This window comes from Phaenicophaeus curvirostris, chromosome 4 (assembly GCF_032191515.1).
Source record: "Phaenicophaeus curvirostris isolate KB17595 chromosome 4, BPBGC_Pcur_1.0, whole genome shotgun sequence".
In the NCBI taxonomy this organism is placed as follows: Eukaryota; Metazoa; Chordata; class Aves; order Cuculiformes; family Cuculidae; genus Phaenicophaeus; species Phaenicophaeus curvirostris.
In genome coordinates this window covers 31,387,097-31,414,678 of record NC_091395.1, presented here as the reverse complement: position 1 = coordinate 31,414,678, position 27,582 = coordinate 31,387,097, and the positions used below count along the sequence as shown (strand labels likewise).

General features: G+C 49.0%; 2 protein-coding genes across 3 annotated transcripts in view; one reads left to right on the top strand and one right to left on the bottom strand.

Annotated features, from left to right (window-relative positions):
- MFHAS1 (multifunctional ROCO family signaling regulator 1) overlaps positions 1-13,466 on the bottom strand; it is a 35,428-nt gene extending 21,962 nt beyond the window's left edge. For both annotated transcript variants that reach the window (XM_069855692.1, XM_069855691.1), the window contains exon 1: positions 10,316-13,466. In XM_069855692.1, coding sequence (XP_069711793.1) covers positions 10,316-13,454 — 3,139 coding nt within the window. In that variant the 5' untranslated portion in view covers positions 13,455-13,466. The remainder of the gene's footprint in view (positions 1-10,315) is intronic.
- Positions 13,467-23,091: 9,625 nt separating this feature from the next.
- TNKS (tankyrase) overlaps positions 23,092-27,582 on the top strand; it is a 142,547-nt gene continuing 138,056 nt past the window's right edge. The window contains exon 1 of the mRNA XM_069855690.1: positions 23,092-23,603. Within this exon, the coding sequence (XP_069711791.1) occupies positions 23,114-23,603 (490 nt within the window). The 5' untranslated portion in view covers positions 23,092-23,113. The remainder of the gene's footprint in view (positions 23,604-27,582) is intronic.

The window sequence follows — 27,582 nt, the reverse complement described above, 5'->3', positions numbered from 1 at the left end:
AATAATTAACTGGGCATAAATATCTCAAAACATTCCCTATCTCACACTGCAAAAAATACAGCTGGATCTCACTATCTGTTGAGGATGTAATCCTGCAGAGTGTAATGTTTATCAATTTGACAGACAGCTATGCTATTTTCCCCCATAATGTAGTAAAGGAGAACATGAGTTCAGAACTAGCAAGTTATACAACATAAATGCAGGGGGAGGGCAGAAAGATACAAATGCAAATACCAGGATGGTCAATATGAGATGACTGCTTTTCAGAATGGATTACTATTATAGAATCACAAAATGGTTTGGGTTGGAAGGGACCCTAAAGATCATCCAGTTTCAATCCCCCTTCCATGGTCAGGGACACTTCCCACTAGATCAGGCCGCCCAAGGCCCCATCCAACCTGGCCTTGAACACCTCCAGAGAGGGAACATCTACGACTTCCCTGGGCAACCTGTGCCAGCACCTCACCACTTCTCATAGTGAAGAATTTCTTCCTAATGTCTAACCTAAATCATACTCCTTCCAATTTAAAGCCATTCCCCCTTGTCCTACTGCTCCATGCCCCTGTAAAAAGTCCCTCCCTGGCTTTCTTGTAGCCCCTTCAGGTACTGGAAGGTCACTATAAGGTCTCCCTGGAGGCTTCTCCAGGTTGAACAAGCCCAACTCTCCCAGCCAGTCCTCACAGCAGAGGTGCTCCAGCCCTCGGATCATCCTTGTGGCCCTCCTCTGGACCCATTCCAACAGTTCCATATAATTCTTATGTTGGGAATTCCAGAACTGAATACAATACTCCATGTGAGGTCTCATGAGAGCAGAGAAGAGAGCTAGAATCACCTCCTTTGACCTGCTAACCGTGCTTCTTTTAATGCCCAGCCACTACTCCATTTTGGGGTCCTTCATTCTTGATTGATCTCAATTTATCTTAGAATTTTAATGAGAGCAGAGAAAATGCAACTGTTCAGACACAGGCAATGGAAACACTTAGAATAAAAGACTCATGTCAGGCAGACAGAAAGAGGTCCATGGCTTTCCATCCTCCACATCATACATTCCATACCCGTACATTTCAGCTCAGTGCATTGCTAAGTCCTTGCTTTCTAACATCATCTGTTTGGAGAAAAGCTGCTTGCTGTCCACACCTGGCTGCTTCATCTAAGGAAGAAGCCACAGTGGGTGAAGAAAGGTATTAAGAAGTCAGCAACAGAGCTCCACAACTGCTAGAGATGCAGCTGAGCGCTGTCACACCACACAGCACTCACGGTCTGTGCTGCAGCCCAATTTTGCAGTTCTGCTGCATGCACCATAGTGGTCCAGGGGCCACACAACAGATATACATGTTTTTTCTGCCGCAGGAAGTTCACCCTCCACTTGTTGACTATGCAGCAAACAGCCACGCTAGGTATGAGGATACTTGTTTTGGGATAAGTTTTGGGACAAATCAGCTTGATGCAAAGGCACCAAATGCATTGCATATGTCTCTGAAAGTCAAGCCAGACCCAACCACTGTTTTCACCTTCAATATTTTTCCACTGTGTTGTTTCATGCAGCAGAAACAGCTGCTAGACACACAGAAAGCAAATTAAGTCAAGTACCTCCGTCTCAAGCTAAACCCTGCAGATTTTGGTGCTGTGGAAACCATGACAAATTCATTTTTTAGGAAGCCTACCAACTACTCTACCTTGCTACAGGGCAGGATCTGTCCCTTATCACATACCACTGCTCAGACTGTATTGCTGGAGAGGAAAATACCTGCTAAAAATGCAAAGAACATACTCCAAGAGGAATTAATCACACAAACTGTAGAGTAAAGATGTACAGATCATTCCAGAGATCAGTTTTGAACAACGCGTGCCAAGATCTTGCATGCTGCTAGGACAAAACCCCTACATTAATTTTAACATCAATGACAGCATGAGGTGCACAAATCCCTCTGCCACCATTGTTGTCCCTTTGTTTCCTTCCTTCCTGTTAGGCTGTATCAGGGAGAGCCTGAAAACTGCACAGAAAGTGATGGACATCAGGCAAAGGAGGAGGGACCCTTCCCAGAACAGTCTGGGTTCTCTCTTATGTAACACAAATAAAAATGCCTATCTAAACTGGATGCTCGGCAAGCACCTTCCTAAAACCGGATGAAGGTGAAGATACCCTGATATCACTTTCATGAATGGTCTTCCTGAGATGCACTCAGACAAGCTTGTGAAATCCCACTAATAAAAGCCCAGCATAAATTTCCCATCATCTCATCAGCACAATTCAGTATAACCTAGCTCAACAACACCACAGCTCCTTCCTGGACTATTTGAGCATCACCTCAGAGTCAGCTTGTGGCAAAACTGGGCAGGTCTGAACAGGATTTGAGATGCAACTTTGTTTTTCTGTGCAGTTTACTCGCCTCCACAGTCCAGTTTAGCCTGACCCTCACAAAGTCCTAAGCCTAATGGACTTCCCACTAGAGCACCTAGCTCACCTCAAAGCTGTCACCTGGTTCACGCAGAGCTTGCCATGCTGACTGTCAATTCAAAACTAATACAACCTTGTGAAGTCTGTAGGTCTTAAAGCCGGTTTCACATGCATTCTCAGGAGCCCAACCTAGCCATAGTTAAAACTGGTAAGGTGTACTCAGCATAGCTTTGGGAGAAGCACAGAGCTCCTGAGAATGACCACTGTGAAAGAAACAAATTGGAAATTAAAGTTCCGCTTTAAACCACAACCAAATCAAGCAGGCAAGCATTCCAGCAGTCACAGCTCAGTCCGAACACAGCTGCAGTCCACTGGCCACAGCGAAGTCACCCCTAACTACGGAGCCTACGCACATGCATCAGTCCTAAACCACACTGCCACTGACCATGTTGGCAACCTGATCAGCACACGTAGGACCAAGCATTAGCCAGGAAAACACCACAAGTACATATGACTGCAGCCTCCAGCAGACTGCTGGGACAGAACCTTAAGTTAGGACCCTAAACAAAGGTCCAGATGAACACCCCAAATGACATTCCTCCCAAAGCCAGCCAACCAGTTGTTTCACAGGTCTTGAACCCCCCAACCCCACTTATACCTGGTTCCCAACAAATAAACTGTTAAAGGAGAAGTCTCTCCAGCTGCTCAGCTGGAAGAAAGGCTGCATTCACAGAGGTGGATCTTCCAATTACAGGCAATAAACTACATCCAATCAACAGCTTCTAAAAATGCCAAGGAGTCCTCACTTCCTGTATCAAACAGTTCCTTCACACTGTGGTCACCAGAATTCCTGGGGGTCACCAGTCCCTTGCCTGCCTGCTGTAGGCAAAGAGGAGTTCTTTGCCTGCCTTCTGACACTGGATAGCAGACCAAGTACAAGTACCACAAGCAAGGAGAGGGTAATAAAAGGAAGTAACTGATCATCTGGCATTCAATCCTCAGACCACAGTTTTCCTTACTGATCTGCAGAGGTTATTCTTCCTTTACTCAAGACAGAAGAAAGAAAAAATAAAATTAAAAAACTCATGTACTCTGACAACTTCAAAGAATTCAAACCAGACTAAGAACTTATTGAATACATTTTCTCCCCTTTCCCCTGGCAAATTGTTTTCAAGAGCCAAACAAGTAGCTTGCACTATTATTAGCAAACCACTAATCAGAGAGCATACTAGGCTACCACAGTTACCGCTTAACACTGCAAATGCAACAAGATGCCACAGCATACAGAATTCTCTACCAGATGCACTCAGTTTGCTTTTAAAGTGATGCTTGTTTTTTCAGAGCTCTATCCCAATGTCAGCTAACATATTCAAAACATCACCAAAAGGCAACAAAGATTCTGTGCCGTGGGTAATTTCCCACCATCATTTCCTGAGATACAAAAGGAGTAGAACCTTACATTCTATCTGCACGTGGATCATGCACACTGTGCATCTCCACCAAACTTACATGGAAAAACTTTTCCTACTTCAGTGTTTTTAGAAAGAGGCACCACACTACCACAAGTGCATGCATGCAGCAGTAGCAAAGTTCACTTAATGACATCTGGGTCCAGAAAGTGCTGAAATGAAGCACAAATCAGTTCTCATGTAATCAGTCGACTCTGGAGAGGGGAAAACCGTTATCAACATTTTATCTCACCCCCCTGGTCAGCAGCTTTAAAGAGTTCTCATGCAATGAAACAAAGAATCATTTGGTACTGAGCATCTCTTTTACAGGTCATTTCCTGCAAAGACAAAATTCAGTGATTGGAAAAATAAAAAAACACAAACAAGCAAACAATAAAGTAATGCATTAAAGGCCAAGAACTCTACTCTGCTTCACTAACGAAACCAAAAAGATCCACTTCAACCAAATCTAGTGTTTCCCTCATTCAGTGATGGCAACTCAAAGTCCAGATGCCCAAAGCACAGACAACTCCCATTGGGGAAAGTGCCAGGGCAAGACAAGCTGTTGAGGAACAAACCAGAAGAGTTTTCTTGCACCAAGCTGACACACCAGGAAACCTTTCCTTTAGCAGAAATGCATAGGAACTTATTGCATAAGGAAAAGGACTCCTTCAAACAGTGTTAAATATGCACACTGCCATCCTAATTTCAAGTAATTATAGCAATTTCCATATCAGGAGCCTTTTAAAAAAAAAAGACCCCAGACACACACAGAGTAACACACAGAGCACAAGGTAACCAGACACTGCAGACAGCAGGACAAATTTAAGAAGGTAATTCAAAGCCTCAGTCTCTCTTCTGACATCCACAGTTGAGTTTGTTACTCCCATTCCTTTTTCATCCCAAGCCAGACTATCAGGCACAAGCTTAGCTTTGTGCTGGCTACCCTAGTTCTCCCCAAGGACTTGTACCCACACCTATTCCCCACCAGGCATGGCCCCATAGCAGCCATCTATGCTGCACGCCACACTCCTCCTTTGGCAATTTCTCTGTCTCCTCCAGGATCACAAAACATTTGTTGTCTCGTTCCTGAATGTGTAGTTTAAATTAGAGGATGCCCCACCACTGCCACCAAGCAAGTGAACCTCAGTGCTCACCATGCAACACAGCCTAACATGAAGAAAATCGCTAGAAATCCCTGGTGGCAATTAGACTATGTTTCTACACCATTACACACAGCAAGTCACACCAGTCAAGGCTGTCACTGCAGCAGCACAGAAATCAGCTAAATAATGAGAGCTAGAGGTTCTACCAAGTTCAGCAACTGATCTGTTCTCTTGAGTCAGAGTGCCTCGTTCAGATTTTTCCTGCCACACAGATCACCCATGTCCATTGCTCCCACTGTGCTCAAGTCTTGTCCTGCTGTCTCTGATTACACCACCATCAGTAAGAACTCTGCTGAAGCCACAGCTTTTAGGAAGCATGACAACAGCCCCAAAACAGCTGCAGCATCTCCTTTGAAAGCCAGGCAAAAAGGACTCCACCCTCAAATGGAGAAAATAAAAGGCTGCCAAAGCTAGAATCAGGCCCTATAACAAGCAGGTGCTGCGCTATTGCAATTGCCTGTGGAAAAAAAACCCAGCTGCTTACAATTTAGTTAAAAAGAACAATTAGATACCTGACATCAGCCTTTCATTGAGAGGCAGTTCAGATTTTGGAGCAACTTCTGAGCTCTTCTGACAAGACCAGTCCCACCTGCTCTCTCCTTGCACAGGACATGACAGCATGACACATCCATCATGGGATCCATCATGGGATCTTCTAAATCTCCATCTCCAGACTCCATCCCAGCCACCAAGGGAGTTCAGACTTGCTTTTGATTCCCACATAGGGATGGTAAGCATGGTTTATTTTGAGTCACATGAACAAGGTAGCTTCGATTTAGCCCTGCTCTGACCATGACAGTCTCACATGGGAACTATGCTATGATACCTTTTGGAGAGGGGCTGCTGGGCTCACACACAACATCCTTGCCTGTGGCTTTCTGCCTGTTGCCACATTTTTGATCCGTGAAAACCCAGATCATCTTGTTTTGCTTGTGACCACATTTTGGCCATTTTCTACAATGTTCAAAGCCCCTGACTTTCTTACGTCCTTAGTCATACAGGTTAAGTCCACAAGCAGGAATAAAGCAAAACTACCAGTCAAACACAATCACCCCCACTCCAAACACCAAAAGGATCACACATCAGACATCAGGATACCTTGTGCAAACCACAGCCTGGAAGAGTCTCAGGGTGGCCAAGCACAGAGCAAGAGGAGTTAAGAGCAGAGCAGTTAGCAGGTGCACATGAAGGTAAGCTTGGAAAAACACACATGTCTACTATCAGAGAGACTGCAAACCACCTCCACCTCCTTAATACCAAGTCACTCGGAAGGTTATGGAACTTGAACAACCAAAAAGCCCTTCAGTCCAGGGGCTAAAAGTACATCACATACAAAATCACAGCATTTTACAACGCCTGCGGCAACCCACTTGAGGTTTCACTACCTTCGACGGTGAACTATTCTTGTTGGTCACTCCAAGAAGGGATATGCCTTTCTTAGCCTGGCAGGGATACTTTTATTTATATATTGTGCAAATGTAAAAGGAAAAAGAAAAATAAAATTCAACACACCACATATCTGCTGAGAGGATGACTGCAGCCTCAAAGCACACTGAGATTCCAGTTCGGATGCCAATTCAGTTACTATTTCACCCAGCTACAAAACTGCTTCAGACATGAAAACATCCTTAAAATGGCCCTGTCAAGGCATTTTTATATCACTTTTATTCACTGCTTGTCTGCAATAAACCCTCAGAAGAGTGGATTCAGAAACTCAATTTGTAATGACCATTTCTAGTCACACCAGCTTGATCTTAGAGAATTTGTGTGCATTATCAATGGAAGTTAAAGACTGTAAGTGCACAGGACCTAGAGGGAAACATAGGAGAGGAAAAGCAAGGATTAATCCTCAAGTCATGAACAACCAAGTTCTGTCTTTGAAGGAGATTCCAATGAAAATTTTGGATGACCAAAGAATGCACCATCGGTTTCATGAACAACACCACTGATTGCACAACCAGACACACAGCCAGACTGCACTTCCATTTTTGAGCACAAATTTGGCAGTGTCTCCAGAGAAATATTTCCCTTATTAAGGTCAGCAGGCTGCAAAGCAGTTCTTCAGTGCAGTCCTAAAAAGAGCACAGCTCTATTTAAGAATTAGAAGCATTGTAATTGCCACGGATTTCTGCTGGAAGAGCTTGGAAAGAAGCAGACATCTCGCTTGCTACACATTTTTGTAACATTAGACCCATCTCTTTCCTACACCCTGTTACAAATGATGCCAACCACTATCCACTTGCACAACAACAACCTTGGCAGCACAACTTTAAACATGCATACCTCCTAATCAACAAAATCAGGAGGAAATAAAAGGCTTCGGCTTCATGATTGCCATTTAGGGGTTCCTAAACAGTCTTTTATTCATAGAGCAGATACACAGCAAAGAATAGTTTAGATTGAATGCAAGTATACAGGTCTCCCGAAGCCAAATGATGGTTCGCATTTTTCATTCAATCCAGGCCATAGCTGGGCTAGATTTAAGCACCACCCAATAAGACAAGCAGGTTTCTCGATTAATTGCAGCCTTTAATCACTTCAGCACTTCCACATACCAGACATACCTTTGAAATACATTTGTCTTCTCAACACGCTCTTCCTGTAGCTAGACTCGCACACAGTATTCATGTTAAGACAGTCACCCCTTGTCCCAGGGGCCACTTGGGATGCTAAGTCCTGTGCTTCTGGCAGCATGGCCCAGCTTCTCCTGTGGAGAGCTTTGGAAACGCTACAACCCCCTTTCCACAGGCAGCATTACCCAGGTGGTGTTCAGAAGCCTGGCACACAAGCCCCTGCTCTTCCAATGCCTAATGATGTACTGATTACCTGCACCTCACCTTCCCAGCACACCCACCCTGGCTCCCAGATGAGGGCTAGCTTTTCCTACCTCTAAGGAAACAAACAGTACAGCCAAATCCAAAGAAAAAGGCCCTTCAATTTTAAGGGCCCCCTTATGCTTCCAGACCTGCTCTGACTGTCTCCGGTCAGCAAAGATGCCAATTGTCTGCAGGCAGTCCAGCCCCTCTTCACATTTTGCAACCAGGGGAAAAAAATGATCAGCCACAAAACATTCACCAAAGGGAAAAGCAAACAAACAAACAAACAAACAAGATACGTGGCTGCAGCTCTGAATCATTCACAAGGTAAACCTTCAACAGCCATCCATTATACCTGCACATACAGTTTGCTGTCTTGGCTGATGTCAGTAGAAGCATAGAATCACTAGGTTGGAAAAGACCCACTGCATTATCGAGTCAAATCATTCCTATCAATCACTAAACCACGCCCCTCAGTACCTCATCCACCCATCCCTTAAACACACTGCAGGGAAGGTGACTCAACCACCTCCCTGGGCAGCCTATTCCAGTGCCCAATGACCCTTTCTGTGAATTTTTTTTTCCTAACATCCAGCCTGAACCTCCCCTGGCAGAGCTTAAGACCATTCCCCCTTGTCATGTCCCCTGTCACTTGGCAGAAGAGGCCAGCTCCCTCCTCTCTACAACCTCCTTTCAGGTAGTTGTAGAGAGCAATGAGGTCTCCCCTCAGTCTCCTCTTTCTCAGGCTAAACAACCTCAGCTCTCTCAGCTGTTCCTCATAAGGCCTGTTCTCCAGCCCCCTCACCAGCTTTGTCACCCTTCTCTGGACTTGCTCCAGAGCCTCAACATTCTTGTTGTGGTGAGGGGCCACCTTCTTGTGGTAGGGTTCTTTTTAGCTGGATGGATGGTTTTGGTTTGGTTTTTTGGGAGAATGTTTCTGGGTTTTGGTTGGATTTTATTTGTTGGTTTTCTGGTGTTTTTTGGTTGGTTGGTTCTTTTTTTCAAGGGTCTGTATTCTTCTAGTCTTTGGGATTTCAGGAAAATAGATCACATTGCCCCAAGCACCATGCCAGCATCAAGACCCTGCATGTGGATCCCACTCAGCAACTCACACAGCTCAGGTTCACCTCTCTCAAACCAGTGGTTCTTACATAAGCTAGTATAGTCAGAGGGAGATGCAACCAATGGAGCCAGGACATGGGCTACAGAACAGCATCTCCTTATTTTCAAAGTCCAGAGGAGAAAAAAAAAGAAAAAACCCTCACAACCAAAATAAAACCCTAAAACACACCTTATTATTCACATTTGCCTGTGAACTAATTCATCACCCCTACATGCTTTAACTCAAATCATACTCCAGTTCCTTCACAAATTCATTCTGCCTGTAAACAAAGAATGCTCCAACACACTTCAGACATGGGTGTATATACATGTGTGTGCGCACGTGTCTGTAAAAAAGCATATTTCTAGAGCACTGCTTACAGTTCAGAGTGCATTTTGATTTCATGCAGATTTACACACCAAAGCATCTTTCGAACAGCTCCCGCAAGTCCCAGAGCAAGGAAGACACAGGTTAGGAGGCAGTACCTGCATATATACAAGTAAAACAGATGCTACTGGAGAACACCACCAATAAAACCATGACTTCAGAGGCAAAAGCTTCAAAAAGCACCACAACCAGTCGTATTCCAGAAGAGGGAGATTATGCTTTTTTTTTACTAGATGAAGGCGGAGAGAGGAAGGAAAATAACAATAGCTCAAAAACGCGCAGTCTGGGAATCACTTCTAGGTGAGACACTTAAACAAAGAAGATGGAGTATTCCTATTTCTCCACAGAGGAATGCTTCCTGCTAGAGACAGGGCTCTTGTATGAGAAAGCGCTTTTCATACAGGGCTACGGAGAGCAGCACACCCATTGTCTACCAGCAGGAGCTTTCCTGCATTCAGACTCTGCAGCACAGGCCAGGTTTTGGGGGTGGAGGGTGGAAAGGGGCAGGATGAGACCACTGCAAATCTTTCAGGCATCCCTATCTGCGTTTACAAAGAGCCCCAAGCAAGGGGGAGCTGCAGGGTAAAGGGAATTCGGGAAAAAAAAACAAAACAAACCAAAACAAAAAAAAATCCAAACCACAGTGCCACTCAATGGAATCAAAACACGGAGAAGGACAGGTCAGTGCCTTTTCAACAATAGTACCCCTAATGCTCAGGGCCAAGCCCCAAAACACAGAGAGAAAAGGCACGGGCAAAGGAGGAATGTAACCCTCCCCTCATCTCAGAATAGGGTTATTTTAAGCCTGTCTCCTTGGAGCTACCCCAATATTTTCTCTCATGACTCAAGTCAGCAGGGAAGGCAATTAGAGCAGATGAGAAGAAAGAAAAAAAAAAAAAAAAAAGAGAGAGACAGAGCTAAGACTAATACCTTATATCTCCCTTCTAGACGGTGCAAAGCCCCAGAAGTGATGAAAGGCAAGCTGGGCTGTGCCTTACCTGGAAAAGTGTGTGGGTTGGGTGACCCTCTTTTAAGGCACTTTGAACAGAGGACATGCACAGTGTAGTACAGGCCCGGCCACTCCTGGAGCAGGACATTCAGTTCTTCTACTAAAGGGGTAATAGCTTGCCAAGCTGTCCAGATATTTGGTAGTGATGCATGACTAGCAATAGACAGAGTATCTGGCTGCAGAGCTCCCCTGGCAGGCCGGTAACTCACCACCACGGGCACCTTTCCCCGGTAGGCATAGATCTGGTATTTGCCATCTGATCGCTGAACCACATGGCTGTTAATCTGGACGCTGTAGCGTGCAAACAAGCCAGGCGGGAAAATGAATGGAAAGCTATATTCAATCTGCAGCTGCTCGATCACGAAGGACTGTCCACTAAGACTGGCGCTGTTGATCCATGCCTCTGCATGGGGAACCTCATTTTTCACGTAGCAGGGAAACTTGTACCAAGCAGCTGCCCCATTTAGGGGCTTGCATTTGGGTTTGTTGACACAGTAACAGAGTCCCATCTTCTCCAGCAGCTCCAGGATGAGCTGGAGATCCTCCCGGCTCTGGATGTGGGGCTTAAGGAGAAGACGGATAACGTGAGCAGGGAGGAGGCCGTGCAGCAGGAAGCCCTCCACGTAATGATGGAGCTGAGTGGCCCTCAGTTCATCAATGCGGGTGTCGCTGAGCAGCTTCTGGAGCAACACAGTGGCATCCCGTTGGCAGAAGACATTGAGGATGTCAATGAGCCGTGGCAGGTTGTGGAACACATACTCCCGCAAGGTGAGGTGTTCATCAAAGTAGAGAAGCTTCCCACTCTCATGCAGGTAGGACAGGGCGCTCTGGAGACGATCCTCTGTCAGGCCTGCCTGCAAGCCCAACCGGGCAGAGTCCCACCAGCTGAGCCACAACTGCTGAGCTTGCGGCTGGAAGTGCAGCTCCTCCAGCACTTGCCAGGATTTGGGCAACACCCGGTGCAGGTTCGGGAATATATCCCGGTGCTCAGCCACCGAGAGGAGCTTGTCCCGCAGGCGACGCACCTGGCAGCGGTCCAGGCAGCTGAAAGGCAGCACTGGAGAGAGGATTTGTGGGCGGTGGTTGAGAAGGTACTGAAACTGGGCTTTCTTTCGCCGCAAGTTCTTGTCTGAGACCCCATAGAAGGCAGTGTGCGGGCTGGAGCAGCGCAGGTCAAAGTCCTGTCCCAGAGCCTCATCCACCTGCTGGACCAAGCTCTGGAGGCCCTCAGCATCCCTCTTCTCCTGCTGAGCAATCTGATGATGGATGTCCAGGCACTTCTCTTCCAACTCCCGCTCCGCACAGAGGTCAGCGTGGGTTCCCACCATGCACACCACAGCATGGGGCACCTTGGAACCAAGCCAGTGCAAGAAATAGCCCACAGAGGGGTAGAAGTGCTGGGGGACATAGGCACTCAAATTCACCACCAGCACATACAGGGCTCCAGGAGAGAGGAAGAAAGACTGGATCACATCATAGCTTGGGTCCCCAGCGAGCTCGTACACGATGAACGTCAGGCCTCTCTCCACATCTGCAGTCCAGTCCATCACCTCAATGCCCTTGCTGCCTACTGACAGTCCCAGTCCTGATGGTACTTGGGGTGCATTTGACGGCAGTGACGGTGCAGGGCACGGCGTTTCCCCTTTCGCTCGGTGAGAAGGGACGTCCTGATGCTCAATGGGGATACGGTCTACCTGCTGGGTGGCAGGTACTCGTGCCGAGGAAGCGTCCTGAGGCTCTGGGAAGGGGAAACAGCCAGCTGGCGCTCTCCTACTAATGTTCTGCTGCTTCCCAGAGCACCCTCTGGGTTGGGTGACCCCTGCCTCCACGTCCTCCCTCTGCCCATCCTCCTCCATCAGGCATCGTCTCAGCAGGGTCTTTCCCGCATCCTTTAGCCCCATGAGGACCAGCTTAAGTCGGGGTTTGAGGGCGGGCTGGGAGTGAGCCAGCTCCTGCTGGTAGGCCGCTATGTAAGGGATGCCCTTCATGCACACCTCATAGGGGGGCTGGATGAGGGGGTTGTCTTTGATCTTCCACAGGGTGACCCGGGAGAGCTGCCCGAAGCCCTCGGGCAGGATGGCGATCTGGTTGCCTTGCAGGACCAGCTCCTCCAGGCTGTGGAGGAGCACGATGGAGTCGGGAAGGTAGCGGATGCGGTTGTTGTCCAGCCAGAGGGTGCGAAGCTGGCGGAGCTGGCAGAGGCGAGCGGGCAGCAGGGTGAGCCGGTTGCGGCTCAGGTAGAGCTCCTCCAGGCCGGGCAGCGCCAGCACGGCGGCGGGGAACTCCCCCAGCAGATTGGACGAGAGGTTCAGCATCTTGAGCCGCTGCAGGTTGCTGAAGCCGGCGGGCAGCGCCCGCAGCCGGTTGCCGTCCAGCATGAGGCTCTCGAGGGCGCCGAGCTGGCAGAGCCCCTCGGGCAGCACCGCCAGCCCGGTGCCGCTCAGCCAGAGGATCTTGAGGCGGCGGAGGGCGGCGATGCCCTCGGGCAGGACCCCCAGCTCGCGGTTGCCCGAGCAGTCGAGCTCCTCCAGGGCGGGCAGCTCCAGCAAGGCAGCGGGGAAGCAGGGCAGCAGGTTGTGGTCCACGTCGAGGGCGCGGAGGCGGCGCAGGCGGCTCAGCCCCTCGGGCAGGCGCCGCAGCCGATTGAAGCTGAGGTCGAGCTCCTCCAGGCGGGGCAGCTCGCCCAGGCTCGGGGGCGGCGGCCCGGGCCCCTCGGCGCCGAGCTCGTTGTGGCTGAGGCTGAGCTTGCGCAGCCCCCGCAGCGCCGCCAGCGCCGCGCCGTCCCCGAGCCCCCGCAGCCGGTTGTGGCTCAGGTCGAGCTCGGCCAGGCGGCCCAGGTGCCGCAGGGCGGCGGCAGGCAGGCGGCTCAGCCGGTTGCGCCGCAGGCTCAGCACCCGCAGCCCGCTCAGCGCCGCGCCCGCCTCCTCGGGCAGCGCCTCCAGACCGCGCCCGCTCAGGTTCAGCGCCTCCAGCTCGCCGAGCGGCGGCGGCGGCGGCGGGGGGGACGGCGGGGAAGGGGGCCCCCCCGGCGGACCCGCCTCCGCGCCGCGCTCGACCCGCGCCTTCCGCGCGCGGAGGGCGGCATCGCGCCACGGCCGCGGCGCCTCCGCGGGCTCGGGCTGCGCCATGCCCGGGGCGCCCGGCCCCGCGCTACCTGCCGCCGCCGCCCGCCATCGGCGCGGGGAGCAGCCGCCGCAACAGCCCTCCTAGAGCCGGCCGCCCCGCGTCGCCCCGCCCCGCGCGCAGCCACCGCCCCGCCGTGGGAGGGACGCGGCCGCGCCCCGCCCCGCCGGGGACCGCCCCGCCGCACAGGGACCGGCCGCTCCTTCAGACCCACAACGCCTCCCGCAGCGGGACTGCCTGTCTCGTACCGGGAACAGCGTGTGCCTCCATCCCGCACCGGGAGAGCCCATCCTGCACCAGGACAGCCCGTTCATCCGTCCCGCATCGCGACAGCCCATCACGCACGGGGACAGCCCATGCCGCCAGTCCCGCACCGGGAATAGCCCGTCCCTCCATCCCGCACCGGCCCTGTGCCGGGATAGCTCGTTCCCCCAGGCCCCGCACCGAGACAGCCCATCCCGCACCGGGGACAGCCCGTCCCTCCATCCCGCACCGGGCGGGGGGAGCGCAACTCAACCCCCCGGAGCAGCAGCCCGAGCTGCCCTTTTGCCGGTCTCTGCCTCGTTCCTGCACGAGGCGAAGGCTGGTTTGTTTTGGGTTTTTTTTCCAAATATCCAGCCCTGCAAGAAACTGGGATCAACCTTCCATCTCGGTCAATGAGCGCGTTTCCTTGCTGGGGGATGCGAAAGCCCGTGACACTCCGGTTAGCCGGAGCAACTCTGCCACCTTCCTGCCGTGCTTTGTTTCCGTGGCTGCGAACATCGGGGCTGCATCCAGATCACCGCCTTCCTCGGGATCCCCCGCCGAACCCTCACAAACGCTGGTGACGCACCGTGCCCAAAGGCTCAGAGGTTTTGAAATGTCACTGTCCTTGTACAGCACTAAATATTCCAGCACGCTTTGGGGGCGTGAGAATAGTCAATTCCTTAGTGCCTTTCCAGTACCTGGAGGGGCTACAGGAAAGCTGGAGAGGGATTGTTTACAAAGGCTTGTAGTGACAGGACAAGGGGCAATGGGTATAAACCGGAGAAGGGCAGATTTAGATTAGACATAAGGAAGAATTTCTTCACCATGAGGGTGGTGAGGCACTGGCACAGGTTGCCCAGGGAAGCTGTGGATGCCCCATCCCTGGAGATGTTCAAGGCCAGGTTGGATGGGGCCTTGGGCAGCCTGATCTAGAGGGACGTGTCCCTGCCCATGGCAGGGGGGTTGGAACTGGATGATCTTCAAGGTCCCTTCCAACTCAAACTATTCTATGGTTCTATGATTCCCCTCATCTTGTCACATTATAGAAAAGTGGCCCGTGTTACAACCAGTTTCACAATCCTTATTCTCTTCTTTATTGTGGGGAACCCCCGCAAGAACAATACCTTTTCTTTTGGATGGCCCTGCGTATTTAACTGTGCTCCCACGTGGAGAAAAGGAGAGAGCTGAACTGACCCAGGGCAGAGTCATAGTCACTGCACTAAATTACTAAATTTACTAATTACTAAAACTACAGATTGCAAAGGCTCCGTTTCAGTTGCTCCCTTTCCCATCAGTAATAGACAAGCAGGGGAAAAACCATCTTTTCAGGCCCTTGAGTCCTAACAAGCCTTCACTGGGTTTCTGTTAAATGCCTTCCTGAGCACGAGGTCACCCTGGGTAGGGAAAAAATTGCAGTGTTGGCTGGTAAAGCCAAAACAAGGATGTGGGGGACAGGGAGGAAAGCCCATGGGCCTGGGAGAAAGTGTGAAGGCAAGACCCAGCTCTGAGCAGAGCTCAGGAGCTGCTCAGAGCCAGCAGAGGCAGTCCTGGGGCCTGTGCCCATGGTTTGGCTCAGGAACACCACTTGGACTCGAGGGGAACAGGTATGCAGCAATACTGACAATCTGCAAGACTCTTACTGAGGGGTACTAAACCAGAGGGCAAAACTCTTCACATCCTCCCTGCTTTGGTCGTGTCAGATCCTGACCCTGGGAAACAGAGATACTCCATGGCCTCTTGCTAAATTGTGCCTATTTAGAGCTAGTTCCCAGGCTTCCATTCATTTATTTTCAAAGCATCCCCATACTGGGTCAGTACATCTTTTATTTGGACCAACCCAGTTTTTGTGTCTTTGCTTTTCCCGAAGATCGCTTGGGAAGTAGCCCTTCTCTGTGTGCCAAAAAAAAGCACTCTCCTTTCTCCCTTCAAAAGTAGCACATTCAGTTCCTCCTCAGGAAAGAGTAATTCTCTTTTCCCACCCTCTTGCCCAACTGCTCCTGTGATACCAGGTCAATGGTTTGTTTCATTTTCAAATTTCTACACACAAAGCCACTCACCCTGTCACTGTCAAAAACAGGTTTGTAAATTACAATGACATATCTAGAAAGAAAAGATCTCTACAGCAAAAAATGGACTCCAGCACCAAATTTGCGCCTGATTTTCTTCCTTGTGCAGGTAAAGACAGAGAAAAAGCAGCAGCATTTTGCAGGGCCACCCACCCCACGATGCCCATGGGCACTCTGAAGCCATGGCAGGCTCCTAGTTGCTCTACAACCTACAAGTGTAACTCAAAAGGCTTCTACGCTGCACTATTGTCTTGCTTCCCACGGAAAAACTGGACAAACCCCTGCACCAAGGATGCTTCAAGCAGCTGCTTGACTCAGCCAGCTGAAAAATACCAGAGAGTGAGGCACTTACCTCTGTTTGCCTGCTACTAGAGGTCATGGCCTGTATTAAACACATCTTTCTCACAGCTTGCAAGGATACCTAGGGAGCAGCTGGCCTAAGTAGGGAGAGTTTTGACTGTTTAACACCCTATCACAAACTAAGCAAGGCAGCAGGAGCTGAATGCCTCCTTAAGGCAATGAAGAGAGGGAGAAAAGTCATGCAGCCCTAGTCAGACTTTGGTGAGCTCCCCTGTGTGATGAACAAAGCTAAGCCAGAAAAAACATGATGAACAGCAGGCTGACACAAGACATGCCCAGTGCCGCTCGGAGGCTGTCCAAGGAGGAAAGCTCTGGTGGTTTCCCAAGACCCTTATTTTTTTTATCCTACTATACCTCCACCGGTGTGCAAATCTGTAACTTCAAATAGCCAGGGGTGGTGTCTCTTGTTTTCTTCAACACATTCACCATGGTTAAAGCTGTCAGTTGTGACTGAGATCCTTTCTGGGGAAAGGAAAGATTTCGTTCCTCAGAAAAAGTAGCTTTTGCTACAGATCTAGATGATTCCTTGTCTTCCCATCTGCTTAGGCAGAGGAGATGTGTTTCCCCAAAGAGTACTTCTTCACTTCCTCTTGATTTACTTGTCAGAATACTACAAGTCCATTAAAACATGAGCACTAGCACTCTGGATGGTGGTTTTGGAGCCATTTCCTATTTGTTGGAGCTTAAAAATATTCTGAAACCACCCCAAACCATTCTCCTAGCTGCCTTCAGCTGAGGCTGAGAGGCAAGTGGCTGTAAAATTGCCAGCAATGCTATAAAGCATTTTGTTTAGAAAAAAGAAATAAAAAGAAAAATAAATTAATCCCATTTCAGTGGATTCCATTACAGACCAGAACTGCATTTGGAGTTATTAATTTTAAATAGTGGCCCTGGAAAGTCTTTTTGATGGGATTTAATTATTCAGCTGAATTCTGAGTTGCCTCCACTTTACTGAGCCCTGCAGCTGCATCATTAATGAGGTTTCTATCTAAAGAACCTCCCTCCTGGGTCCGGTAAAAGACACGGAATTACCAATAGTATTTTAGAGCCTAACTCTGGGCTTTGAGGGCCAAGAGGTGTGAATGTATTCAGCCGCTTGTGACAGGACATGAACCTAAATCAATTCAACAGAAGCATCAAGCCACTGTGGCAAGTGGATGCGGGGAGCACTGTGGGCCACTGCAAAGCTTGTGGACTCTGGCACCAGCACCAAGCGAGGCTGACGTCCCCTCATGAAGTGACAGGGCCTGATCCACAGGCCTAAAATTGGTGAGCCATGGATGATGAACTAGATGATCTTTAAGGTCCCTTCCAACCCAAACTATTCTATGATTCTATGATCCTATGATTCATGTTGCGTTGCTATGTGTATTGTTCAGTCTGCAACTTTCCACATTGCTATTATCAGTAGAATCATAGAATCACTAGGTTGGAAAGGACCCACTGGATCATTGAGTCCAACCATTCCCATCAATCACTAAACTATGCCCCTCAGCACCTCATCCACCCGTCTTTTAAACACCTCCAAGGAAGGTGACTCAACCACCTCCCTGGGCAGCATGTTCCGGTGCCCAATGACCCTTTCCGTGAAATACTTTTTCCTGATGTCAAACCTGAACCTCCCCTGGTGGAGCTTGAGAATTGTGCTGTGCTATTCTTCATACATAATAGCGTAAGAAAGTGTTTCATTATCAGTAGAATTGTGCTGTGTGAGAAAGTGTTTCATGGCTGGCATTATCAGCAGAATCGGGCTGTTCCACCTTAACTGTAGCTCCTCCAGTGTCCAAGATGAAAAAAAGAAAACTATCAACTTCCTGGCTGACCAATCAGCACAAGCATGGATGCTATGTGAAAAACAGAAGAGCTGTGCAACATTCCTTGTTGCATCTCTACAGCCCATTAGTTTAAAGATAAGAGATACCCAGCTGCTTCCTCCTCTCCTTTCCTGGGATCTTGGCTATATTCTAGGAGGGAGGAGGGGTGGAGTAAGCAGCTGGGGCCAGATGCTGCTTTTTGGGGTCATGTAACTTGTTTGTTCAGTGGTGTAAAAGCTAAGCCCCTCGCAGCAATGGTCTGAGACCTCACCCTCAAGAGGACACACTATGTGGGAACCCCAGTTGCTGGGACAGCCACTCCAAACCCTCACCGTGAAAAAAAAAAAGGGGCTCCCTGGATCTGGATGACGATGATGAAGGCATTGGTGATGTATCTTTCTTAATCACTACACTTACTTCCTTGTAGTAATTAGATGCATTGCCTTTATAAGCTGTTACTGTTAACTTCTTGTTGATCATTACTAATAATTTGTTACCTTTCTTGCTGTACTAAGTTGAGTAAAACTTGATTTCACAGTGTATTTGAGAATTTGGGCTTTTATGCTGATCGTGCTTTGTGCTAAAGGCTTTGTGGTAAAACACCTCCAAAGAGTGCTTGTCCTCCACAAATCCAGACACACAGCCCTGATTGTAAAATCCCAGGTTCCCACATTGGCAGCAATTGAACGAAGGCAAGGTAGAGAGAAGCTTTGGGGAGTACAGCACTGCTGCTTGATTCATCTTTCTGGAGGGGAGCAATACTGCTATACACGTTGGATAGGAAGGTGGAGGCTTGAGGAAATAGGGTGCTGCAATGGGATAGGGACCCCTACCCAAAGGTGGGGATCTGACGAGGAGGTGCATCCCCAAAACTGCTTGGAATCACACCCTGTGAAACCCAGGGTGAGGCCCCACTTCCCTGTGAATCCTGATGCCTTTCCTTGTTCCTTCCCAGGTGCAGCTTTCCTAGAATCACAAAAAGGTTTGGGTTGGAGGGGACTTTTAAAGACCATCCAAGTCCCACCCCCCTGCCTTCTTCAAGCAGATCAAGTTGCTCAAACCCTCACCCTCCAGAGATGAGGCATCCACAGCCTCTCTGGACAACATGTGCCAGTGCCTCTCCACCCTCATTGTAAAATATTTCTTCCTTATGTCCAGCCTGAACCCACTGTCTTTCAGTTTAAAATTGTTGTCCCTTGTCCTCTCACCACAGGCCCTGGTGAAAAATTTGTCTCCAACTTTCTTATAAGTCCCCTTGAGTATTAAAAGGATGTAATAAGGTCTCCCCAGAGCCTTCTCTTCTCCAGGCTTGTTCCATCTCTCTGACCATTTCTGGGGCCCTTCTCTGGACCTGCTCCAACAGGCCCATGTCTTTCCCAATCAGAGGGTTCCAGAGCTGGATGCAGTGCTCCAGGAAGGGTTCTACAGCAGAACAGATTAGAGTGGCAGAATCACCTCCCTCACCCTGCTGGCCACACTTCTTTTGATGCAGCCTAGGATAGAGTTGGCTTCCTGAGCTGTGACCACACATTACCAGCTCATCTCCAGCTTCCCATCCACCAGTACCCCCAAGTACTTCTCTGCAGGGCTTTCAGGAAAGGCTGACCCAGAGTGTAGCATTTCTTACTCAACTCTACAACCGACAATAAATCTTTAAGGCCACTAAGAATTCAAAATATTAAAAATTACTACTTGTATATCTTAAAATCTTTCAGGAAGTAGAACAAAGGTTTGCATGCAGATATATTTAATAAAAATGATGCTGTCTGTTACCTTGGTTTATAGGAAATACAGAGAGGCGTAAAGAAATGTGATTTATTGGCCACCAGTGCCACAAAAGCAACTGGCTGGTGAAATATAGACTGCAGGAAGCCAGCAGTGAGCTGAACAAGTGCTTACAGATGCTCTGGCCTATTATATGTCTTGCAAAGCTTTGGCCCAATAAAGGCGATGTTGTAATTAGCTTGCAAAGTTCTTTGGGGAGTTTGAATTGAAAGAAGGCTGCCAAGCAGCAGCTATCGAGACTCGGGTGTCTGGGAAGTCTTGCTGAGCTCTCAGTGCCTGGTCAAGGGGCCTGTGGCTTCAAAGTCACAGCACAAACAAGGACTGAGCTGGGCACACTGATACAGAACTTCAGGTACTGCACTAACAGTCAGGGGACTGATTTCATACCTACCTCCCCATCACTAGCAGAAAGGTACACAGTAGCACCAGACCAGATTCAAATTTCTTCTGGATTCTGATTCTCTGTGCCCCCAGTGTTAGACCTGGTCAGCGCTTCTTCAGCACGTCACATGGTGCTACAGAGACACTTCCCAAAGCCCCTTCCCAACCAAACAACCAAAGCAGATTTGTGTGCTGGGCTGTCTTTCATAGGCTGAGGCTGTCTGGTATCAGCCATGTTCATTCCCTTCAACCTGCCTTCCTCATCCCTCTTCCCATTCTTTGGCCTGTGGCTGCTGCCCCATCAGTGTCGGTAGCCCCAGTGCCTGGTGTACTGGGAATTCCCCAGGAATTGTTGCTGGTCCTGTCAATGAGATCTTTCTTCACAGGATCACAGAATTACAAAATGTCCTGAGTTGGAAAGGACCCACAAGGATCATTGAGTCCAACTCAAGTCCCTGCATGGGACGATGCCAACATTCACACCATCTGTCTGAGGGTGTTGTCCAAATGTTTCTGGAATATTGTCAGGCTTGGTGCTGTGACTGCTTCCCTGGGGAGTCTCTTCCTGCGCTCCACCGGCCTCTGAGTGAAGAATCTTTTCCTAATATCCAACCTAACCCTTCCCTGGCACATCTTCCTGCCATTCCCTTAGGTCCTATCATTGGTAACCAGAGGGAAGAGATTAGCCCCTGCTCCTCCTCCCTCCCTTGTGAGGAAACATTAAACTGCTGTGAGGTTCCCCACAGTCTTTTCTTCTCCAGGCTGAACAGACCAAATGATTTCAACCGCTCCTCATACGGCTCCTCCTCTGAACCTTCACCAACTTTGTGGCCCCATCTGGACACTGTCCAGTAGTTTGAGCTCATAGATTAAAGTCAAGTGAACCGGAGATCTCCTGGTGACAGCTATTGGGGCTTTCTGACTTCAGCAGTTTATCCATAACCAGAGTTTGTGAGGGGCTTAGCTTTTACACCATTAAACAAACAAATTACATCACCCCAAAAAGCAGAGTCTGGCCCCAGCTACTTACTCCACCCCTCCTCCCTCCTGGAATGTAACCAAGATCCCAGGAAAGGAGAGGAGGAAGCAGCTGGGTACCTCTTATTTTTAAACTAATGGGCTGTAGAGATGCAAGGAGGAATGTTGCACAGCTCCTCTCTGGATCCCAGAATCACAGAATCATAGAATAGTTAGGGTTGGAAGGGACCTTAAAGATCACCTAGTTCCAATCCCCCTGCCATGGGCAGGGACACTTTTCACCAGACCAGGCTGTTCAAGGCCCAGTCCAACTTGGCCTTGAACATCTGCAGGGAAACCTGTGCCAGCGCCTCACCTCTCTCATGGTGAAGAAATTCTTCCTTATGTCTAGTCCAAATCTGCCCCTCTGCAGTTTATAGCCATTGACTCTAGTCCAATCACTCCATGCCCTTGTAAAAAGTCCCTCCTCACCTCTCTTGTATCCCTTTTCAGGTACTGGAAGGACACTATAAGATCTCCTTGGAGCCTTCTCTTCTCCAGGCTGAACAAACCCAACTCTCTCAGCCTGTCCTCATATGGGAGGTGTTCCAGGCCCCTGATCATCTTTGTAGCCTCCTCTGGACCAGCTCCAACAGCCCCATATCTTTCTTATGTTAAGGATTCCACACCTGGACACAATACTCCACATGAGGTCTGACAGGAGAGGAATAGAGGGGCCGAATCACCTTCTTCACCCTGCTGGCCATGCTTCTTTTGATACAGCCCAGCATACAGTTGGCCTTCTGGGCTGCGAATGCACACTGACGGCTCATGTTGAGCTTCTCATCAACCAGCATCCACAAGTCCTTCTTTGCAGGGCAGCTCTCAATCACATCAGCCTCCATCCTGTATCGAAACTGGGGATTGCCCTGATCCAGGCAGAATCATAGAATCACCAGGTTGGGAAAGACCTCTTGGATCATCAAGTCCAACCATTCCTATCAAACACTAAACCGTGTCTCTGAGCACTTTGTCCACCTGTCCCTTAAACACCTCCAGGGAAGGTGACTCAACAACCTCCCTGGGCAGCCTATTCTACTGCCCTATAACCCCTCTGTGAAAATTTTTTCCTGGTGGCCAGCCTGAACCTCCCCTGGCGGAGCTTAAGACCATTCCCCCTTGTCATGTCCCCTGTCACTTGGGAGAAGAGGCCAGCTCCCTCCTCTCTACAACCTCCTTTCAGGTAGTTGTAGAGAGCAATGAGGTCTCCCCTCAGCCTCCTCTTCTCCAGGCTAAACAACCCCAGCTCTCTCAGCTGTTCCTCATAAGGCCTGTTCTCCAGCCCCTTCACCAGATTTGTCACTCTTCTCTGGACTCACTCCAGAGCCTCAACATCCTTCTTGTGGTGAGGGGCCCAGAACTGAACACAGTATTCGAGATGCGATCTCACCAGTGCACAGAGTACAGAGGGAGAATAACCTTCCTGGACCTGCTGGTCACACCATTTCTGATCCAAGCCAAGATGCCATTGGCCTTCTTGGCCACCTGGGCACACTGCTGGCTCATGTTCACTGCTCAGGGACCTGAACAGGCTGGACCGCTAGCCTGAGACCAATGGCATGAGGTTTAACAAGGCCAAATACCGGGTCCCGCACTTGGGGCACAACAACCCTGTGCAGTGCTACAGACTAGGAGAAGTCTGGCTGGAGAGCTGCCCGGAGGATAAGGACCTGCGGGTGTTGACTAGCAGGCGGCTGAACAGGTGTAAGGCCTCGCACCTGCTGACCCCCAAGAGGTTCTCTTTGCACCACCACCCCGCGCCGCTTTCTCCTCTCGCGCACCCTACCCGCAGCGCTCTAGCCCGTCCCCGCGGTGGCCGCCACGGGGCAGACGCGCGCCGCTGCCCCGCGCGGGGCGGGAGCCGCGAGGCCCCGCTCCCCCCAACCCTTCCGCAACCACGTGAGCCCCACTGCTATTGGCCGGGGGTGGAAGCGGAAGCGGGGGGGCGGGATTTGCCGCTGTTGCCGCAGCGACGGTGAGCCGGGGCGGGCGAAGATGGCGGTGCCTCCGCCGCGACGTTCCCAGCACCAGCACCACCATCACCCGTCCCCTGGCCCAGCCTCGCCGCCCGCCGCCGCCGCCTCGCCGCCGCGCAGCCCCAGCCTAGCCTCCCCCGAGCTCGGCCTCGCCGCGCAGCGCCGCAGCCTGGCCGGCCCCGAGGGCGAGGCGCCTCCCGACGCAGAGCGGCCGCCGGGCCCGGAGTGCTCGGAGGGCGGCGCCGCTGTCCCGGGGCCGCCGCCAGGCTCGGGCAGCAGCTCTAGCAGCTCCTCCTCGTCTTCCTCCGCCTCCTCGTCGGTCGCGTCGAGCCCGGCGGCAGAGAGTCCCGAGGCGGCGGGCCCGGGCGCGGCGAGCGGGGCGTTCCGGGAGCTGCTGGAGGCCTGCCGCAATGGGGACGTGACGCGCGTCAAGCGCCTGGTGGACACCGGCAACGTCAACGCCAAGGACATGGCCGGCCGCAAGTCCACGCCGCTCCACTTCGCCGCCGGTGGGTGCCGCGGCCGGGGCCGGTCCTGTTCCTGGCGGGGGTGATGTGATAGCGGGGCGGAGGGCGCATTTCCCGGCCTTGCCCCGCGGGAGCGGCTCCCCCCTGCGTCAGGCGAACTCGAGCTGGAGCTGAGAGGAGGAGTGCGTGCACCCTTCCCCAGCAGCGCTGTGCCGCAGGTGGCAGGGAGACAGGTGCTACACTTTCATTTTCCCCCTCTTCAAATGGAAGAAGATCCTTCATTTGGGTGAAACAAGTGGGAGAGGAGATTCTGGAGGTGTAAGGGAGACTTTATGGTCTAAAAGTACAGACATTTTTTTCTGTATGTGACACACAGAGTGCAGAGTTGTGCATGTGTGCTTTGGAAGTGGGAAATGGGTGCAGGACAGAGTTGACTTGAAGTCAAGTTGACTCCTGAAAGTCAGGAGCCCTTGTGATGTGTGTAGACTTGATAGAAACAAAGCTGATGCCTTGTATTTTGTAACTTTTTTTTTCTTTTATTTGGGCGTATCTGCTGGTTGATCTGTGCATTTCTGCTGGTCGGAGTGGCCTGGGGAAATAGATGAAATGGAGCAACTGAACTTGATAGAAGTTACACGTGTGTCCAGGAGAGACTATGGCTCTTATTACACAAAAGAGATGTTATTGTGGTCAGAAATAATGTCATACAAACACTTAATATTGAGGTCCAAAAGCTTACATTAAGCGGAAGTTAACGTTACCATTTAACAAGTGTCACTGTTACAGGTTAGTGTAGTCCCTAAGGAGAATGTTTTGTATAGGGCATGGTCTTTACTGGTGGTACAGGGCACATGAAACTCATGATAAAAGTAAAGTGAAGAAAGTGTTTTAAATCATCAGCCCTAACTCAGAACTTAAACAGTTATGAGGTCTGTGGTCAGGCTGAGGGCTGTCTGAGTTCTGGCACAGTGTTACACAACTGGACCTTGCCTAGAAAGAAGCACAGATTTTGCTTGAGCTTTAAGTGGTGTATTAGTGGATATCAGTTAAGAGGCTTAACGAGACTGCATTGAGTGGTTGGTGTTTAAATACTGGCCTATGGCTTTAAAGCGCTGTGTTGAAATTGATAATAAAAGTGAACACTTTATTGCACAACGTTGCCTGGAACTGTGAATAGTGGTGTCCAATTTATCAGTCAGGTATCATTCCGAGATTGAATGAGTTTGTCTTCATTTTCAAAGCATGAGTGGCATTTTGTGATGCCCCTAAGGGAACTTTTGAGCTGTTTCCTTTTCATTCTTCTGCGATCCCTGGGGTGTACCAGAAAAGCATGACCTTGTGTAAGTGGGGTTTAAAACACAATGAACTTATGGGGTACAGAGATGGACTTAATTTTAATGAAACCTGGAACATAATGCTGGTACAAATGCATGTGTGAGCATTAAGTTCTTAATGTTTTGGAAGGCTTTCCTTGAGTCTGTTCTGCTTGTTTGGGGTTCAGACTGAAAATTAGACCTTGTTACTTTTCCTTAAACTCTGAGATTTCAAGTTGTTACTGCAGTGCTAGTACAAACTCTAGTGCTGAAGCTGCAGTGGTAACTTCTACTTTGATTAAGGAAGAAAGGGGCAAAAGTTACTTAAGGGCTTTGAAAGTTGATAGTGTTGATATTACTGTAATAGCAATGGAAGGACGTTCCTTGTATTATGAGGAAAATGACAGATGAAGTTATTTTACCTAATGAGTTCCTGTATCTATATTTCTAGATTCAAAGACTTTCCTTAGTGACCATACGTATTTTTATCTCGCATCACTGCAGTATGTTTGGTGCAAATGGATTTGCCATGTAATAGCAGTTAAGCAGATATTACAGAGATCTTGGGGTCCTGCATTTCAGAAAGGCCTGTAAGCATGTTGTTTGAATGCAGCTGATCTTAGGCAGTATCTCTAGCCAGTGTCACAGTGTGTTGATTTGGTCTCCTTCCCCTTTGTGGTCAAAAAGAGAAATAAAACTTGTTTGCTTATGATCATAGGAGTCTGCGGTGTAATTTCTTCTTGTTTCCCAACTTTGGGGGTAGCTGGGTTCTCCCTCCCCACATCCCCTCCCTAGCCCCAAGTTCTTGACTTCTCCCCAGCTCAGTCTGATTTTCTCTGATGTCCTTTTTGGCAGCAATGCCAGGCAGTTAAGTTGCTTTTATTGTAATAGGGAAGGAAAACTTTCCTAGTTGTAGTTTCTCATAAAAGGCACTAAGTTCAAGTTTCCTTAAGCTTTGTGAGGTTTCTTGTTTCAAATTCACCTTAATGTCCTTTCTCACGGCAGACTGGGATGAAAGTGTGGTGACTTCTGAGAGCATTCGCAATCCTTAACACATACATAAGCTGGGGATAAAGTGAGAGCCGAAATAAATTACTTAAAAAACTGGGGACGGATCTAAATATCTATCTAGAAGTTGGAGTCATCTGTCCATTATCAGCTTCCAGCTAAAGTATGCACAGCCACATCAAGTTAAAACAACAGTGTTGTCCAGGTTTCCTTTAACTGGGATATCTGAATTGTCGATTGTTCTGAATGAAAGGGAATAGTTCTTCAACTCTGTGTTGAAATGTCTAGTGTGCTGAATAAATCTGCCTTGTTTTCATTAGCTATTAATATGGCAGAGATTAATACTGAGGCTATATCAGGGTGACTGAGATCTCCCTCCTCAAGTAGGAAGAGGTTGAATAAAGGATTGTTTTCCTTTCATCCTCCAAATGGACTGTTACTCTGGCAGAGCCTCTCTTGAAATCTGAATGTCTGTCAGGGTGTGTGGTGTTCAGCTTTTCCTTTGCAAGTGATTTGAGTGGTTCTTCTATAGAACAAATGCTTGGAAAGAGGAAAACTCAGTAGTGTCTCAGCTGCTGTGTGGATTGCGGGATATTGGGTGTCTGGTAGCAGTACAAGCCTTGGGTGTTGTGCACCAACACCTGAGGATCAGAGTAAGAAGCAGATTGTGAAGACTTGAAAGTGATGGAGTGAGTTTAAAATACAAAAAAAGAAATTAAGTGGAGGTGTTAATGTATTCATAGCTTTTGCTTGCTTTTTTTTTTTTTAATAAAAAGTGGCTTGCTTATAACTAAAAATAAAGCAACTGTGCTAGACGTGAACGAAGGTATTTTTGTCTCAAGGTTTCATCCATACTGGTGACTAAAAGCAGTGTGCAGGGGAGAGCTGTATACTTGCCCTCTTCATATATGATACCTCTGAGTACTTTTTCTGCAGTTTGTAGCTCAGCAACTATTTGAGCAAGGCTCGGGTTTTGCATGTTAGTAGGTGCTCTTCCTGTGGTAAGGGGTTCTACTGAACAATTGAAGTGTTAACTGGTATTAAAAGTAACTTGTTTCCTCTTCTGCTTTCCATCCTGTGTTCTGCTTAATGGTTCGCTTCTTCAAACTGCATTGAATTACCTTTCCACTGCACCCCTCCTTTGGTCTAAAGATGTGTTCTCTCAAGATTTTTCTTGAGAAAGATCTGATTTCACCAGATTATAAACATCTTCACTCTGTTAAATGCCCCTCACGAGTTGAAAAATTCCATTATGCCTCTGCTGTTGGTTCTTATGAACTGGCTTGATAATATTCCTTTTTTTTTTTTTTTTGGTGTCAATAGTTGTCAAAATACCTTTTTAACCAGCTTAACCAAATGAATTGGCTGTTCTGCCTGTGTGTGACAGGTAGATGTTTTTTTCCCTTTGAGGAGTGCTGTTGAAGGTGTTATTTTTAATAGTTGCGTAATTTCAGTCTGTGTCATAATGTGCCACATTTTAGGTGTACTTTGTGTGGGATAGAGTGGGACTCAGCCTGCGTATTTTCTGTGAATCATTATGAGGCTTGTTGTGGGGGTGGTGATGCCTGTATTGGTCCATTGTGTTTGAAGGAGGTTGGCTGCGACTCGTTCGGAGCTCTTTTTTTGTGTTGTCCTCCATTTATAGCACTCACATACCATGACTGGCCTTCTGAGACTTTTCTGCCTTTAATATGCCTAGA